At 53.7% G+C, this 17,343-nt stretch overlaps 7 protein-coding genes across 7 annotated transcripts; 4 read left to right on the top strand and 3 right to left on the bottom strand.

Annotated features, from left to right (window-relative positions):
* Positions 1–194: 194 nt before the first annotated feature.
* J7T55_003537 (nadh-ubiquinone oxidoreductase 14 kda) lies at positions 195–544 on the top strand (the record flags this gene model as incomplete). Its single annotated transcript, XM_053143570.1, has 2 exons — positions 195–228; positions 318–544. 2 exons carry the CDS (start codon positions 195–197, stop codon positions 542–544), a joined length of 261 nt encoding a protein of 86 aa, XP_052993786.1.
* A 543-nt stretch (positions 545–1,087) lies between these two features.
* Positions 1,088–2,478, bottom strand: J7T55_003536 (translation initiation factor eIF-2B subunit delta; the record flags this gene model as incomplete). Its single annotated transcript, XM_053143569.1, has 2 exons — positions 1,088–1,924; positions 1,981–2,478. The coding sequence occupies 2 exons, from the start codon at positions 2,476–2,478 to the stop codon at positions 1,088–1,090; spliced, it is 1,335 nt and encodes a 444-aa protein (XP_052993785.1).
* A 792-nt stretch (positions 2,479–3,270) lies between these two features.
* On the bottom strand, positions 3,271–4,290 carry J7T55_003535 (translation initiation factor; the record flags this gene model as incomplete). Its single annotated transcript, XM_053143568.1, has 1 exon — positions 3,271–4,290. One exon carries the CDS (start codon positions 4,288–4,290, stop codon positions 3,271–3,273), a length of 1,020 nt encoding a protein of 339 aa, XP_052993784.1.
* A 417-nt stretch (positions 4,291–4,707) lies between these two features.
* J7T55_003534 (uncharacterized protein) lies at positions 4,708–5,344 on the top strand (the record flags this gene model as incomplete). Its single annotated transcript, XM_053143567.1, has 2 exons — positions 4,708–5,106; positions 5,168–5,344. 2 exons carry the CDS (start codon positions 4,708–4,710, stop codon positions 5,342–5,344), a joined length of 576 nt encoding a protein of 191 aa, XP_052993783.1.
* Positions 5,345–5,929: 585 nt separating this feature from the next.
* J7T55_003533 (vacuolar armadillo repeat protein) lies at positions 5,930–8,019 on the bottom strand (the record flags this gene model as incomplete). Its single annotated transcript, XM_053143565.1, has 7 exons — positions 5,930–6,264; positions 6,330–7,079; positions 7,135–7,380; positions 7,434–7,547; positions 7,669–7,789; positions 7,846–7,931; positions 7,989–8,019. 7 exons carry the CDS (start codon positions 8,017–8,019, stop codon positions 5,930–5,932), a joined length of 1,683 nt encoding a protein of 560 aa, XP_052993782.1.
* Positions 8,020–10,327: 2,308 nt separating this feature from the next.
* J7T55_003532 (nuclear protein SNF4) lies at positions 10,328–11,949 on the top strand (the record flags this gene model as incomplete). The annotated part of the gene is made up of 4 exons (XM_053143564.1): positions 10,328–10,558; positions 10,886–11,009; positions 11,068–11,217; positions 11,288–11,949. 4 exons carry the CDS (start codon positions 10,328–10,330, stop codon positions 11,947–11,949), a joined length of 1,167 nt encoding a protein of 388 aa, XP_052993781.1.
* Positions 11,950–13,017: 1,068 nt separating this feature from the next.
* J7T55_003531 (uncharacterized protein) lies at positions 13,018–16,922 on the top strand (the record flags this gene model as incomplete). Its single annotated transcript, XM_053143563.1, has 6 exons — positions 13,018–13,237; positions 13,287–13,331; positions 13,731–14,630; positions 15,088–15,856; positions 15,965–16,128; positions 16,195–16,922. 6 exons carry the CDS (start codon positions 13,018–13,020, stop codon positions 16,920–16,922), a joined length of 2,826 nt encoding a protein of 941 aa, XP_052993780.1.
* Between the last annotated feature and the right edge of the window lie 421 nt (positions 16,923–17,343).

The following is a 17,343-nucleotide window of genomic DNA, read 5'->3' as shown; positions in this document are numbered from 1 at the left end:
AGCGATTGGAAAGCTCCAACCAGGCTTGAGCTATCAGTCATCAACACGACGCCGAACCAACGCACATTCCTCCCCACGCCACCTCTTCGACGAGCACAATTGACTGAGTACTGCTCCATAGAGCTTCACTGCTCGAATTGTGACACCTCTCCACTCACAACCCTCGTTGGTTCACTCCCAATCGCGACGTCAATATGGTCTCCCGCATCCTCTTCTGGACTGGCTTCGGTACGAACCCCCATCAATACCAACCATTTACAACCAGCAACCACATGTTGTGCGGGGAACGAGAGGTCTAACAAGTGTCTAATGTGCAGGCGTCGCCACACGGCTGTGGCAGCTGGGTCTCGAGATGCGACCACTCTTCAACCGGGGATCACTGTGGGCATACCCCGTCTTCGCAGGCTGCGGAGCAAGCTTCGGATACTGGCTCCAGACCGTCGACGAGAAACAGACGGCTATCCTCAGCGAACGCAAAGAATCGATCCTGGCGAAGCGAGCAAGGAGGGCAGCACGGGAAGCTGGGGCAGCCGAGTCGGCATAGTCGGGGGCACGGGCGATGTATGGAGCCTAGTCACACAGAACAGCTTCAGATACGATGAGAAGAATCAAATGATCAAAGTCAACAGCAAAGGGGCTTGCGCCGATAATTGTTATTCCTCATCTGCTTGGGTGCAGCGACATCCGAACTGCCCGTCTCGCTACGGGGGCTGAGCTGGGCGTGCACTTGGTACTTTGATCTCTCAAACCTAAGCACATTTCATGAGTTGCCTGCTCCAACCCCTCGTTGATTAACCCCCCCATTTGGTTCCCACAGAGATTCATGAAACCATGAATCCTCTAAAGTGCCCTCTAAGCCTTCTCGCTAGCATGGCTGGACTGCCTGACCCACCGGAGTTGACATTATCTCCAGCATGGCGACTTTCCCTAAATTCGTGGGCGGGCAATGCAGACCGGATCTCACTGATTCTACTGACACCACCCTCTTATACCATCTGTCTTTGACCGCATAGGCTGAGATGTTTGCAGTGTCTCGCGGGGCGCACACCACGAGACCACATTCTGTTGTCCCGGACTAGAAGTCCCTTCACAACGTGCGCTCGTCCATTTTCCTCAGCACTGGGAGCATGGCTGACGTGGAAGCAGTTGCGTTCCCTTCCTCGCTCTCCGTCACCACTGCCGTTATGTACTTGTCCTTCGTTGCGTCAAACAGCAGCCGTAACGAATCCGCACTGTAGCGCTCGGGGTCGATCTCGTTGTACGTTAGAGAATCCGCCGAAACGCGATCCCTGTCAAAATTCACCGTCTCAAGCAGGGCGATGACGGCGACATCGGCGTCATTGGCCGAAATTGCGATGTCGCAAGTACCAGCTGGGCCGTATAGTGACCCGTTGGCGAACATGGCCTCGGCTCCTAGCAGGACCTTTGAGGCACGCCTGAGATTGATGCTCAGTCCGGCGAGACTAGGGTAGTAGTAGACCCGTATTCCATCGTTTCTGAGAATCTTGGCCAACTGCTGTCCGGATCGCTCATACGGGTCGTCGAGAATGGCTACCTCGAAACTCCGTCCCTGAGCGCGAGCCGCCTGAAGCGCTTTTCGAACGAGTCTGTGGTGGCCGTAAGTGAAAATGGTCTCGCCGTTGGCGATCATCGATGCAGCCTTTGAGACGATGGACTCCTCTGCGTAGAGAATTCTCTCCTGGATGAATAGGTCTATAGCATCACAGAGTTGCTCCTTCGAGGCCTCATCGGATTGGTCGAGGTCGAGCTTTGCGATCTTGGACTTTAGCATGCGAATGGCGTTGCCCATAGCAAAGCACATGGGCCGACACTCGGCTAAGTAGTCAATCTGAGGGTTGAGAACATGAGGGAGGAAATGGCGAGAGAAGACATGCCCTGGCGGGCTTTCATATTCCTTGATGACCTGGGCTTGCTGTCAGCCTCATGTCGTAGGCGCAGAACATTTCAGGGGATGCCCACCTTTTTGAATGCCACGAGGGTCGCCTCGAGTCTGGTGACATTGTCTTTCAACGTGAAGGTCGCCATCTGCTGGCCGATGGACAGCACGGCTGGGTGGACATCCTTGTCGGTTTTTGACAGCGTGAGCTTCTTGGCCATGGGTAGGTGGCTGAAGCACTCGGGTATCACTGGTCCAGCGGGCTGCTTGGGCGGTGCCGGCGCAGGAGTTGGGACTGGTTTCTTAGGCCGGCTCGCAACTGAAGTCGCTGGCGCATCTTGCTTGGACTTATTTTGCTTTCCACCACTTTGCTTGTCGTTGGCGACGGGGGCGGCAGGAGTTGGTTCTGCGGCCTTGGACTGCTCTCTGCGCGCAGCCTTCTCAGCCTTTTTCTGTGCTTTCAGCTGGGCACCTGTCAGTTTCGGTGCTGCAGGTGTAGCCTCTGGAGCCGGGGCTGCTGCAGTGGCCGGAGCGGGAGCCGCCTTTGCTGCTGGAGCAGCTGGAGGGTCGGTTTCTGGCATTTTGATACGCAGGTATGTAATTTGTGTCTGGGTTGAGTGAGGAACGAACGAAACGGATGCGAGTGAGAAACAGGGTGAGTGAGTCAAAACCCAACTGAGCCTGTACTTAGATGATGTACCTTTTGAGAATCCTGCCCCGCGCCCACCCCAGCTGGGATCTGCCCTGAAGTACCTCCTCGATTTGGCGCTAAATTCGGCTTGATCCGAACCTCTGTCAGTTGCTACCACCAACTTTGTCAGGCACAACACCTGTCTAGGTATTTGCAAAGGACAAAACTTCATGGGCCAGACTGCTTCTAGAGCTCATACCTATGCTGATGCAAATATTCTAGTACAAATCATGAGGATCGAGTTGATTTTGCTGATTGGGCGAAATATACACCAAACCCCTGTCTTGGTTTGTCCTATCCTGGCATGTAGCTGCTGTACATTCGCCATGGGAACTCTGTTGTGACTCGGATTTCAATTCATCAACCCAAATCAGCGTGGCCCTGTGTGATTCCCCTCAGATTCCTTCTCACCAGCTGGCTGCCATGACAGTGTACGTCTGAACACTAAGTCTTGGCAAAACCCTCTAGTGGGCCATCTCTCACTCTCTTTTCTTCTCTATTTCCCCAGTGATGCTGTGCCGTCAAGCCTACATCTGTCGAATTGCTTGTGCAGAGGACATGACGAATGAAGGCAACAATTGAAATCTGCCTCAACCAGAACATAATACAAATAATGTGATCCAGAAAAGTATGCTTTGCTCTATTATGCCGAAATACAGTGATATCACACCAGCTGAGCTCATCATGATCGGCTCTGCTCTCCTGCGCTTGATTCCTGGCTCTCCTCGGCCACAATGTTACTACTAGCTGTGGTCTCTTCTGCTTTACCAGTGCTTGCAGATTTAGACTTCTCTTTCGCCCCAGAGCTGGCGCTGGTGGTCTCCTCCTGAGCTTTGCCCTGCAAGAAGAGCCTGTAGCTGCCCAGCACCTGGCCTTCTCTCTTCTTCCACTCCTTAGCGCCCTTCACCTCCCCGACGGCCGTCTCGATCCTTTCAATAACCGCCTGTGCATCATTTTCAGTCGCCCTGCTCTTGGAACGGCTCTTCTTCTGCAGCACAACCTCCACCTTGTAGCCTTTGCTTAGGAACTTCTGCATCGTGTTCAACTTGTGATCCAGGTCGTGGGGCGCCAGCGTCCAGTTCAGCTCCAGTTCCTTCTCCTTGACAATTCCCTTCTTCTTGCGCTCTTTGAGGTCCTTGAGCCTGGTCAGCTCCTCCTTCTTGTTGACGATCCTGCAGACAGGCCACCGCGGCGCATCCCTGTCACCGGCCCGCGGGAGGGCCACCGCCTCCAGGAAGGTCGTCTTGCGGTCCAGGCCCGCCAGGACCTCCTTGATCGGTCGCGGGGAGTCGAGCCCTCCGGAGCCCTCCGCCGGCTTGACATACACGTAGGGCCAGTGTATCTCGTCGTCGCGCGGCATGCGGCCGAGCTTGACCTCCACGCGCGGGCCGGGCGCGTCCGGGTCCGCCTCCTTTCTCCGGCGCGGTTGCGCCCCGCGGCGGATGTTGAAGCTGCTGCCGCTCGCGGATCTCGTGTGGCCGTGGCTGTCGCGGTCGAAGATGGAGGGGCTGGGTTTCGGCGGCGTTTGGCTCGTGCCCGAGTCTCGGCCTGCCCAGTATGCTCGCGCTTGATGTGATTGTGTGAGGAGCGCCGGCACGAATATTCTTGTGAGGTGTAGAGTGCTTGAAGTCCCGAGGTTGGCTGGTATGAAGACGCGCCGCAAGGCCGTGGCCGTGTTGAAGACGCATTGGGAGCTCGGCATGATGGCGAGGAGTGAAGAAGCAGGTGAGGAGCAGATCTGTCTGTAGGTGGTTGCGTAGGCAATTCCAGAAGCTGAGGAAGAAGAGACAAAGTATTCTCCGTCTGACTGGCTTGGTGAAAATTTCAAGGGACAAGATTGGAGAGCAACCCTTGGAGCTTCAAATTCGTCGTCGCCAGAGGAAATATGTAGCTTCCATGACCAATCAGGACGCATCAATGGGGTTACGTAAGTGCTCTTGTGCTTCACATGGCCAGGGTCCAGCTCTGGTGAGCTTCATGAATCTCATTGATTACACCTTATGAATCCAGGAAATTGTCTTCGCCAGAGCTACTCTTCATCTGAGCTCATGGATGGATGATCCAGCCCAGTAAACGTCCGCGCCCTCCGCCATGTCGCTCTCATAGCAAAGTCGCAGCCATGTCCTCCTTCCTCCGCTTCTTCCGCCAGGGCCATGGCCGTCTCATAAGCCGCTTCACAACTCCCGCAGTCCGCTTCTTTCTCGGCCGGTACTACGGCCGCCCCGTGTCCCTCTTCGCCGACGCCGGCAAAGTCTTGGCCGCCGCACACCTCTTCTATGCCTACGGCTATGACTGGGGCACGGTGTCCGGTCCCTCCATGCTGCCGGGCTGGTCTGTCTGGGGCGAAGGCGCCATCATATCGCACCGGTACCGCCGCGGCAGGGACATTGAGGTCGGCGACCTGGTCCGTTTCAAGATCCCTGTCGACGACGGCTTTGCCATCAAGAGAGTCCTCGGGCTCGCGGGCGATTACGTTATGATGGGAACGCCCGAGACTGGACAGGACACCATGATACAGGTGAGGCAGAGAGCATGCAACTCTGTTTGAGTACGGACGGAGACACTAACGCGCGGCTTAGATCCCTCCTGGGCATGTCTGGCTGATTGGAGATAATCTGCCCGCGTCTCGAGACTCCAGGTTATACGGGCCAGTACCCATGGCTTTGATCGATGGGAAGGTGATTGCCCGGACCGGCTCATGGCCTTGGCAGATTCACCCCATTCAGAACCCCTTTGATGTTGGGCACGACCCATGAGTCACCCCAAGAGTATGTGATACTCTCGCAAGCAAGTCAGATACTCGGAGCTTGAAGCACCAGCTACCTTTGGACGGAGATACTAGTCAGGCACGCAGAAGACTTGACTTTGCTAAAAAAAAAAAAGGTATGGGTCATCACTCAAACTGGCCTATCATTGTCTGACTAATTCTGTGTAGGATTGGATTGGGGCATTAGACCATCAAGATCACGCACAGGAAGAAGAGCAAAGGAAATATCTTGTCGGGCCCATGGGCCCGTGCGTAGTAATTACAAAAGAGACACACATTTAAGTGGAATAAGCTCTTTGCAGTAAAGGTGTACGGTTTGAAAGACCCGACACGAACAGATTGAAGAAAACATATATGCAGAACAAAGACCAAGCAACAAGAAGCGCTCTCCCATTCCCTCATGTTGTATATAGTCATACGCCAGGGAACACCGTGCCGAACAGCCGAGTCCAAGTAAATGCAGGTATAGGAGACGTAGAGAAGAGACGCCGCAGACCCCAACCAGTAAAAGTAACAAATGCCATAAGCCTCCATACAGTCTTTGAATCGTCAACACTCAGCCTTGAAGCAGATCTCAACCCTCGATGTGGGCCTTGGAGCCGCTCTGACCCAAGAGCTCTAGGCACCGCTGAGCGAGGTTGACAACCTCGCCCTCATCGTCCTCCTCGGGTTCGTTCTCCTCGGTCTCGATCTGCTTGTTTGCGATTTGCTTGATCATGTCGACAACGTCGTCTGACTTGCCAATCAATCCAATCAGTTTCTTGTCTTCGGACTCGAGAAGTTGCAGCAGTGTCCAGATCGCAATATGCTGGAAAGTAGCATCGCCGCTCGCAAGAAACCTGCTAAGATATCCGTGGATGCCGCCATGCGGTTCAGTCCAAGCCTGTATAAAGATGGCATATTCTCCGACTGTCTTTTAATCAGCATTCTGCTCCGCTTGAGCGGAACCAGCGGGTGTAAAATATAATACGTACCTTTGGAGGAAAGATTCCCCAGCGCTGCTGCACTGTTGCCTTGGACCTCAATGCTTGACGACTGCGTTAGTGGTATCAACACATCGAAGACCCCGAGATCCAAGAGATGGGTCTTGAGCTCATCACTCAAGGCCAGGACTGCTATGGCGGCGGTCATCTCTGACTGCACTGTGACGGGGACATCGAGTACAAGCTGCTTGCACTTCTGCACCGCTCCGGCCTCCAGCACAAGTGCCTTGTTTCGGTCCGAGCTGGCAGCAAGGTTCCGCAGGGTTGAAATGGCATGACACTGGATCTCTTCGTTGTCGGTAGAGCCGAGGAGGTCCACGAGCGGTTTCAAGAAGCCAGCTTCGATGATTGGTGACTCGTTCATGGGATGTATCGAAATGTTTCTTATACAAGCAACGGCAGACAGTATGAGCGGGAGATAGGACGACTGGAGAAGTCGGAGAAGAGGATGCAGGCCATGAGACCTGACAATATCGAGTTGATACTTTTCATCTGAAGCCAAGTTTCGCAGGGCCAGAGCAGCTTGGCACTGGACTTTGGGAGACGACGAATCCATCAAGTTGACAAGGGACTGGACTAGTTTCGCTTCTGACTGTGCCAGCTTTTTGCGGTTGGTCGCGTCGACCGCTATATTGCTTAAGGCTGTCGTGCAGTAGTACTGGACATCGACATCAGATGACGATAGTAGTTGCACGAGCACTGGTATGGCACCAGCGTTGACCAGCTGTTGGCGGTTTTCATCTAGACAACAAGGTCAGACAGGCTTTCTTGAGCTGAGGGTTCATGATCAACATACCCGAATGCGTCATGTTCAGGAGAGCTCCTGTGGCGTTTCTTTGCACGCGCATGTCCCTGGACTTTGCCAGCCGCGTGAGCGGGCCGAGTGCACCGGATCGCGCGATCTTCGCCTTATTCTCTTCATGTGTGGCAAGGTTTGTGATGCACCCCACAGCATTGCATTGGACTTCAACGTTGGGCGACAGCATCTGACGGATGAGAGGCGGGAGACCGCCCAATTGCACGATGAGAACTTTGTTCTCCGCTGCGAAGTGCGTCAGCGATCGCGTTCAGGTGTCTCCGTCCCAAACAACTTACTGTTGACGGCGAGGTTTCCAAGAGCGGCGCTGGCTGCCCGTTGGACCTCAATATCAGAGCTTTGAAGCAGGAATAATATTGGTTCGAGGGTATCGCGGTCGACCTCTCTAACGTCTGCTCGGCTTCACGTTAGCAAAGACTGACGCCGCCGATTATGTTCAAGCATGGTGCTTGCTGCTCGAAGCATTTTGCTCTTCACGCCCATTCTCCTGGCTCCGGGATATACAAAACGCACCTCTTTCGGTTATCTCTGCAAATGTCAGACTTGCGCTTCGTTGGAGGTCTATGTTGTCTGAGAAGACCAAGGTGCTCAAGGCTCGTAGTGGCTCGCCGGAGAAGAAGTCGGTTTCGCCGCGCTGGTAGTTGTTAGTTTTCTGCGCGATGAGCAAGCACGGGACAGGGCGCAGCGAACATTTTCGAGATACTGCAGGAGGTCGGCGACTGCCTCCCGCTCGCTGTCAGCGAGGACGGGCTCGTAGAGGCCATCGCGGGATTTAGCTGCCTAGAGGTCAGAGGAAAACCAGAAATGCGTTGCCGGAGGATGGAGTGGCATACCTCCACAGCATGAGGAGCTGCAGATGCCCATCTCGAAGGCGGGCGGCGGGCTGTTTGAACCGGCCTCAGCGTGTTGGGTTTGGCCGTGTCAACAGATCTGGGACGCCGGAGGAGCGGCAGCTGTGTGCCTCGAGGGCGGGATCGCAGGCTGCACCAAGGATGCTCCAAATGTCTGTGCAGTGGTTGCTCGAGTAAGGTCTCCAGTCAGAGATGGAAGTGGAGGAGCTGAGGCGTTGGAGCCAGGAGTTGAGCGCTGCGCGAGAGCGTACGTAATTGTATGGGGATGTTGTGTTTTGATGAAGCTTCGAGTTGCTCTGTGCACCTGTGGTCCTAGGGCGACCTAGATGCTGGGGGAACCGAGCGGCATCTTTTGCCTGGGTCCATAGCTTGTGGGGCTGCCCACCGCGCTACCTGCCCCCGTAGGTACCTGCCCAGCTGCCCAGGTACCGACGGGCAACCTCGGCCGGGGCGCAGGATGGCTGGTATAGACTATAGTGACGGTGAGAGACCCAGTTCAAAATTGAGTGGATATGATTGGATTACGTTCCCAAACTGATCCATCCCTACTTCCAGAGAAGGGCTCCGGCTCTTCTAGACAAGAGGAGTCCACAGATCGGTCAGTAAGTAGAGGAAGAGAGCTGATCCCCGCGAGAGGATTCCTCACAGATCATCCCACAAGAGGTTATCCCACAGGAGGCTATCCCACAGGAGGTTATCCCACAGGAGGTTATCCCACAGGAGGTCATCCCACAGGAGGTTATCCCACAGGAGGTTATCCCAAGGAGGTTATCCCAAGGCGGTTATGCTACAAGAGCTTTTTCCAATGGAAGGGTTGCTATGTGCTCGGTCATGTCATGCCCGAACAGGGGTCCCGGTGAGCTGTATACTGTAATGGGTTACGTTTGTGGAAGCGGCTGGGGTGCCGAATGGACCGGACGAGTGTGCTTGTTAGCCGTGCTTTCTCTGCTTCATTCAGTTCTCGTTGGGACTTTGTAGCCCTCCATGGGTAATGAACCTCACTCATGTGCACTGACTGTAGTCTCAGAACAGAATGTGCCATTGCCTGCATGTCTAAAGGACCCGGTGATCTCGACATTCGGGAAGGAGATCAACCGGAGATATACAGGCCGAGGTAAACCACTACTCAAACAAGCCCGTCGGCGATAGACCTAGACTATGTATGCTGGGTGCTGGGTGATATAGGTAGATCGGTATTGACCACGGAGTAGAGTACCCAGGCTTGCAATCACACACGTTCACCTGTAAGCAAATCCCATAGGTACCAGCCTTGGAGGAATGGTGAGGTGACCCCTCGGAAGCGGAGAAGCTTGATATGGTACGTCTTCGATCTCCTATCGATATGTATTTATGCTGGCTATACTCCACGAACACCTGGGCTAAGAGAAGCTGATGGCAGGTGCATCTACAACCGTGCAGCAGTACATTCTGTGTCGTAAGTCAATTGCCTTTTTAGGCATCCTGCTTTAGTCCCAACATTAGATACTTAGACTAGGTAGGCGTAGGATCTGCCTGGCTTGCTGGCTTTGGTGCCATCGCAAGAGTGCGAGCTTGGAGGCAAGCGAGATGTCAGTTTTTTCTCTTGTCGATCCAGGATGAAACAAGAAAGCACTGCAGCAGGACAAGGCGTACGAGACCTCCTCCCATATTGCTCTCGTCCGCACATGTGAAGGCAACAGCTCCCAAGGCTGGGATGGGAGGAAGCACCCAAGGGCCCCCAGCTTCCCTTCCCGCTGCACTTTGCTTATCTGATAAAACGTCCACTCCTGTCCCGTCCCGTCCAGTCCAGTCCCCTCGTCCACCGTCAATGCTCGGGCGAACTGCAGCATCGAGGCAGTAACACGGGGCACCAACTGCAAGAAAGAAGCATCAATTATCCGTTGGTGGGTTGATCACTGCTGCAGCAGCAGCGGTCATTGTCTGAAAAGACAGATATTGCCCACGGCCATCAGACCTCGAGCCCAACTTGTCTCCGTTCTGTTCCTTTCCCACTACCACTGCTGCCCACCGACTTCTGCCGTCTGACCTCACCACCACCTCCATCACTATCACCAGCAGCGTCCGCACTCAGCACCAGCACACGCATCTCTCTCCCCGCACAACCTGCCAGCCTGCCTTACACCTGGCGCTTGACCTGATAGAAACTGGAGGTGTTGCCGGGAGGCTCGAGGCTGGAGCCAACTTGTCTCCAATTCCCTGGCGCGGCACATGTTTCTGAGCACCGGAACCAGTGGCCTGAATCGGGGACACTAGGGGCCAGGCCTTGACCCGACTTTAGAACCAGCATCCCCTTTCATGTGCAACCGCAGGCCACAGTTAAGATGACGGACCCCGCGAATCCCAGCGAGGGTGGCCCAAAGCAGCCTGCCGCCATCGCAAGTGCAAGACATCCAGGTCACGAGCTGCCTTTTGTCACGCCTTCGACCTACCTGCACCTGCGCGCTCCAGTTGCCAACAGGCCCACGGCCAGCAGTCACAGTCGCACAGATTTTCCCCTGGCAGCAGAGAAGCCCCTCATGACGCCGCTCGACAGAGAGCAGATGCAGGGTCTGGTAAGCCTTCCTGTCCTTCGGGCCGAGACACTTGTCCCGCGCGCTCCTCTTTTCCTTTCGCCGTCTCCTGCGCCGCTGATATGGACATCCCGATCCCTCGCCCGCCGCTGGTGCCACGTCTGCGAGGCCACTGCTGCACTGCCTGGCCTATCCAACGTGGCTCAATGTCGTCTCGCGCGACCTGCATGAAGGTGCGGGGTACTGGCAGCGAGCATGGTGAGCTCGGTGAGCCGGGAGCAGGGCGCGCGCATGTTCTTGAAACCCCCGAATGTCGAATATGATAAACAAGCTCGATGGCCGGTCCGGGTTTGCTGACTTCGTTGACAGAGGGCTATACGGGAATTCCTCAAGGTCCGAACCAGCTACGATGTGTTGCCCCTATCCTTCCGACTCATCGTCCTCGACAATGACCTTCTAATTCGCACGAGCGTGAACATCCTCATGCAGAACAGTACGCCAAACTCGGATACCGTAATCTCGTCTACATCGCACTGACGCGTTTGGTCCAGACATTGTGTCCGCTCCGCTATGGGACTCGAAAACGTCGACCTTTGCAGGTCTCCTTACAAGCACAGACTACATCAACGTCATCCAATACTATCTCCAGAACCCCGAGAGATTCGAGGATGTGGATCGACTCCGTTTAAGCAGCTTGCGAGGTAGGTGAACAGTGTCAGGGGCAATGCGTCACATTGGCAGGCATACTGGTCTAATTTCTTTTGCTATCAGAGGTCGAAAAGGCAATTGGCGTCACACCTCTCGAGACCGTATCATTCCACCCAGGACGGCCCCTTTATGAAGCTTGTCGAAAGATGCTGCAAACTCGAGCCCGCAGAATACCCCTAGTCGACATCGATGACGAGACGGGCAGGGAGAGTGTGGTCAGCGTCATCACCCAATATCGAATACTCAAGTTCATCGCCGTGAACAATGAGAAGAATACAATGCTCCTCAAAAAGACTGTACGGGAGCTCAATCTCGGAACATATGAGGATATGGCAACGGCAAGCATGACCAGTTCCGTGCTCGACGTGATCTCGCTCATGGTCAAATACAATATCTCGGCTGTCCCGATTGTGGATCAAGAGAACCACGTTGTCAATGTGTTCGAAGCTATCGATGTCATCCCCTGTATCAAGGGCGGTGCCTACGATGAGCTATCGGGCACTGTCGGAGACGCGTTGTGCAAACGATCGGATGATTTCCAGGGCATTTACACTTGCACAGAAGAGGATCGTCTTGACTCGATATTCGACACGGTTCGAAAATCCAGAGTACATCGGCTGATTGTAGTAGACGACGACAGCAAGCTCAGGGGCATCATCTCCCTGTCCGACATCTTAAAGTACGTCCTGGTCCACGGAGAAGAAGAGCACATGCAGCAAGCATGACCAGGCAGGAAACAGTCCTCAGCCTCACGGTCCACATTCCCATCATCCCAGGCGTATGGGGCTTTTCTGCGTTTCGAGGCATTTGCAGGGCGTTAGGGGAGGGTCATGGACGGAAGAAGGGATTCCAGGAGGCTGATTGCATGGGTACAATATTGTCATTGCCTCCGGCTATTATAGACCTTTGGGCGACGTACAAGGAACGGGATATCTTGGGAGGCAACCTCTAATTTTGGGATACCAGAAGGAAGACCGCCAACAAAAAAAACACAAGAACAAAAAATGACTCTGCGCTTTAGATGTATTCAGAAGGACAGAGGGGGGCAGGTCGACTGCTAAGGACGACGTGAGCACCTCTTCGCGCGACTAATTCACTTGGCTTTTGTCCTCCATTGCACGTGCCAACGGCGAGGTTTCACAACGTGCCGGAGTACTGTTGAACGGCTCATGGTAAGTTTGGCAAAGACATAATACCATTTTGGTGCAAAGCTATCAGGGACGGTGTACGGCCGGGTACCACCACTCCAGCAGTTCGTATTGAGATTGTACCAGCAGAAACGAACCGACCTGCAGTTTGATCTACTCACTCTGATTCAATGACGGGAATTTGAGACCATCTGCAGGTGAGGCAGGTGCAATGATGTGAAAGAGGCTCGAAACGTCTGTGGAAGGGACGATGGTGATCTAAACTCCTCATTCACCTGCAGTGCGCCCTCCGAGCAAGCAAGTAAACATGCCGACAAGATTCCAACTTTAAGCAAACACCTTCTGATCTCTTTTCGTTTTCTCGATCATTCGCATTCGCATTTTTCAGCTCGTCTTGGATTGCACTAACGGCAGTATCTCGTTATCATCCTCCTGTACTTACCCGTCAGCAGTGTTGGCTATTCACTGCACTCAAGCTTCGTTATTGGACATCCTTGAACCTGCGATACCGATCCGGATGTAGACGACGGATGGCGATTGGATCCATCTCAACCTGTCATCTGCTGAGTTCTCAGACCTAGTTTCATGCGCAGCGTTGCTTCTCTTGACTGCTGTTCATGTGCTCACCCTCTCTCTCTTGCGAATATGAGGGCGTCCCGAGAGCTTTCCACGCCGGATCTCAAGCCAAGGCCTTCGGTCACCGGGTATCATGGCCGCCTATCCGTTCCAGTCAAGAAGACATCTAGTGGTATCCAAAGCAGCGCAACTTGGACTTCAAACAGTGGTGATATGATGTCCGACACGGACGAGATCGCGAACCGAGATGATTTTGTTGAGGAGTACAACAGGTTGGCAAAGAAGGCATGTACATTCGGTTCGAATGACCAGTCTTACTCAACTGACTATTTGAACAGCATGGCGTGCGTCAACTGATCCCCGATCAGCCCGAGACTTCCGAGGTATGTTGGGTATCCTCGGAGCATAGATTGGGCATTCCGCTCAAGAAATTTACCTGACGTGTGGACCAGTCTGAGGGAATCGCTCCCAGACGCAACTGGTGGTCGCGCACCTTCAGAAGAACTTCCAGCCAGTCTACAGAGCATAGCGTCAAGCGCAAACGCAGTATTGGTCATGTGACGGCCCATATGATACATCCCAAAAGGGACAGCCTCAAGGACCAAGATCTTCAGGGACTGGTCCGTCTGTGTGGCAAGAGCTTCTTGTATCTGCCCCCCGAGTATGCACCCGGGTCTTTGATTTTACCAACGTGCTTTCGCGCCACTGCGCAGTATCTGGTCCATCTCGGTCAGCAACTTGTCCTTTCTCAGTCCTAGCTTCAAATCACTGACAATGAGTAGCGCCAGAGACACGCGGTGTCTTCAGGATTCCAGGCTCGGTGCGAGTCGTCAACGAGCTCTACGAGTTTTACTGCGCACACCAGGTGGGAGGGGATGTCGCCAACACGGTTCGAAGCCCGAATCTGCCATCCCATATCAGCCCTGGTGTTCACGATGTTGCTTCCTTATTCAAAAAATTCCTGGCGGGCCTTCCAGGAGGAATCCTTGGGTCTTTATCACTTTTCGACGCTCTGGTTGCGATCAACAGCCAGTTATACACCGATCCCGAGTTCAGCAGGACGAAACAAAGCAAGCTCCGAGCGCGACTCATTGCCCTTGCCGTCGGAACTATGAGATCACAATACAGAAGGGAGTTGATTTGTGCTGTGTTTGGTCTCCTATGCCTCCTTGGGCGAGCTGCTGAGACAGCTCCAAGGGAAGATGATTCAGGAAGGCCATTGCCCACATCGGACCTTATGGGCTACAGTGCTCTTGGGATTGTTTTTGGACCGCTGCTGATTGGTGATATGCTCAGCTCTCATGCTGTGAAGCTGGCAGATCCTAGCTCTGGGCTGTTCCTTGTTCCAGTGTCACCTCAGCAGAAGCCAAAGAATGAGAAGAAGAAGGCCAAGGAGTCGACTAATGAACCCCCGCCAGCTTTCTGGGACGTTGACAAGATTCACGTTGCCAATGATATCACGGAAATGCTCATCACGAATTGGAGAGATGTTGTTAAACAGATGAGAAATCTGGACGAAAGCTTGAGCATACTGCGACATCGCAGCCGTGCCTCGATTTCCGAGAACTCAAGGCGTGCAACGAGCCTGTCGAGAAATTCAGAAGATGCCTCCGCACCCCACCAGTCTCTGGACGTCCGAATGTCTGAGGATCGTCCGCCTAGCCCTACAGGTTCTTCTTCTAGTGAGTTGATGGGTCTGTTCCTGAATGTTGAGAAATATGGCTGACATAGGCCCAGGGGCTGTGTCTTTCAAACAGGTGGATAGAACCAACGAAGCTCTTTCTGTGAAGAAGACACGGCATCAACCTACACGCTCTGCCTCGAACCTTTCTCGGGGGTCAAACTTTGGAGTCCTGTCTCCTCCAAGGGAAGAGTCTTGCTGTGAGAATCAAGACATCCCAACCCCGAAGCGGGCGACGCCTTTGAAGAGCTCTCTCAGATCAGCCAGCAAAAAGGCAGCAGAGATTCGAAATGAAAGGCAGCCAACAAACCTTGAGAACATCTCCCCCACAAGCAAAAGTTCAAGTCCTAGTGTGCAGCCATTCCACAGTTCAACTGGGCCCGTCAATCCAATACAATCGACGGTTTCAAGCAAGGGAGCCACCCCGGTGAAACGTACGAAAACAATCACGACTGAAGAATACAAGTCAACCCCTGAGGCAAAGGCTGGGACTACACGACAATGTGATGCCAGAAGAACCACATCAGGAAACCCAAAGGCTTCAAACCAAGACGACTTGGCTGCAATTCCCGGGAAAAACTTGAAACCTACGTTCTCGTGCGACCTAGACTCGATGACCGCGTACGCGGTGGTCCCTGGTGCAAAAATACTGAGTGGAACGTCTACAATGCGTTACCAGCCCAAGAATTCTCACACAGACTCGACAACTGAGATCACGCATGCTGGTTCATCGAGCAGGTCCGTCAAGTCAACACATGAGAAAGAGGATGATCAAGTGGAGAATGCTCCTGGCTCAATGCATATTGTCACCCCTGACCAGATGGACGGGGCGGCAGACATCGTTACGGCTGGGAACTCATATCGCGGATTGTTCCATGACCTCAGAGATCATCACGAGGGACGAAAGACCGCTGTTAGTCGACCATCATCTTATCCCCTCTTGAAGAGCTGGTCTAAGCTCCCGGCGCCGCAGCACAATGATGGGAAAGCCAAATGCCACAAGCTGCCGCCCTTGGTCACTCCACAAACAATATCCCCCATGCCAGCCATCAACCGCCGTGGTGATCTCAAGCGGGGTACTAACAAGGTTTTGGACTTGGCCGCGAAGTTTGACAATGCTGCCAGAGCCTCGCCTTTCATACCTACTGTGGAAGATGGTACACAGAAGCAACGACGAGAGGTTCCTGGACTGGTCTCACCATATACCAGCAATCCGTCCCCGCTTCAGTCTGCTACCTCAGTATCGACACCGGCTTCTTTGATGCGTCATTCACGAGATAAACTATTTTTACCTTCATCCACAGCCGACAGTGCTAATGTCTCAAGGATTCCAAGACCACAGCACATGGTTAGCGGTGACAAGATCAAACGACAGGCTAGTCCTACAAAAATGCGAGATGAATCAGGGCCTTCGCTGGAGATCATGCGATCACATCCCAAAAAATCAAGACTGCCCACTCCCTCCCGTGCATTCCCAAACAAGGAGGTCTCTGACACAGGTCCAGTCTCCTTGGTGCAGCTAGATGGTTCATCGAAGATACTAAGAACGCCTCTCACGCTTACAGCTCAACACGAGATAAGACCCGTCGCATATTACTCCAGTCCTTTACCGCCAAGGGGTGGCAGTAGAGGCTTGCCGCGTCTCTCACAGCATAGTATTACATCGGCATACAGTGAGGCTGCGAGCTACAGCCAAGACGTAAGCTCCCCCAGCCTCAGCCGCAGCCCCAGCCGAGGTCGCAGTGCTTCTTCACTCCGCGATCAGATCCGTAGTCTCAGACAAGAACTTTCAGCCAAGAGCGAAGAGTATGCTCAGCTCCGCCTGGATTTCGAGGAGAACAGGAAGGCGAGCCAAGTGAATGAGATCCTGTTGCGGGAAGATCTCGACTGTGCTAAGGCGGACTTGACCAAGTGGAAGAGGAGGGCTGAGAGGGCCGAGAGCAAAGTTGAGATGCATGAGAGACTGGCCACGCGAGCTCAGGATATACGTGAGCGGAATGGTGGACACAGCCACGACTTCTCGTTCGTTAGCGGTCTGCCCGATGACATTGATGTTGCTGAGCGGTCTCCGCAACACCAGCCGCTATCTGCGAGAATGAATCAGAGCGTGAGAAGAGCTCCTGAGAATGTCCGACCTACCGGGACTTCCGCTTCGATGGGTAGCGACGCTATGTCAGATTGTTCGAGGAGCACGGTCGTGAGAAATACCGATGAGGCTGAGGAGGGACACTGGGCTTCTGTCGATGAGTTGGTCGAGATTTCCCCTCCTGGAATTGTGGATGATTTACTGTAGACGAGGCTTGCTTACTGTCGCCCGTTTGTTACGCTGACTCTGGCGCAGGATGGCTGGGTGGCTTCACGCGTTGGGCAATTCATGAACTAGAGCTGTTTCCAGCTTTTATCAAAAGAACATTCTTATGTAGCCTAGAATTCGCCGCATTTCTGCTTCTTGTAGGGGAAGTGAAACAGGGGTATAAGAACAATGTCAACTTGTTCCAAAGGCCAAAATTATGCAGAGCACTACCCCATGCGGCTGGTTCTAGTAGGTCACTCTGGTGCATTGGAGACAACATGCCATCCCAACGCCGACCAGAGGCTGTGCGATAGCCCATGTTGAAATGCCTTCGAAATCTTCTTTAATTAGCAAAATCTTCCAGAGAAGCCTGACTTCGCCCTGGGTCTAATATAGCATGAGGTCATGAGTCTGCGATGCA

This window comes from Diaporthe amygdali (genome assembly GCF_026229845.1).
Source record: "Diaporthe amygdali strain CAA958 chromosome Unknown NODE_14_length_1008325_cov_65_372321, whole genome shotgun sequence".
In the NCBI taxonomy this organism is placed as follows: Eukaryota; Fungi; Ascomycota; class Sordariomycetes; order Diaporthales; family Diaporthaceae; genus Diaporthe; species Diaporthe amygdali.
This window is presented reverse-complemented; position numbering and strand designations above follow the sequence as displayed.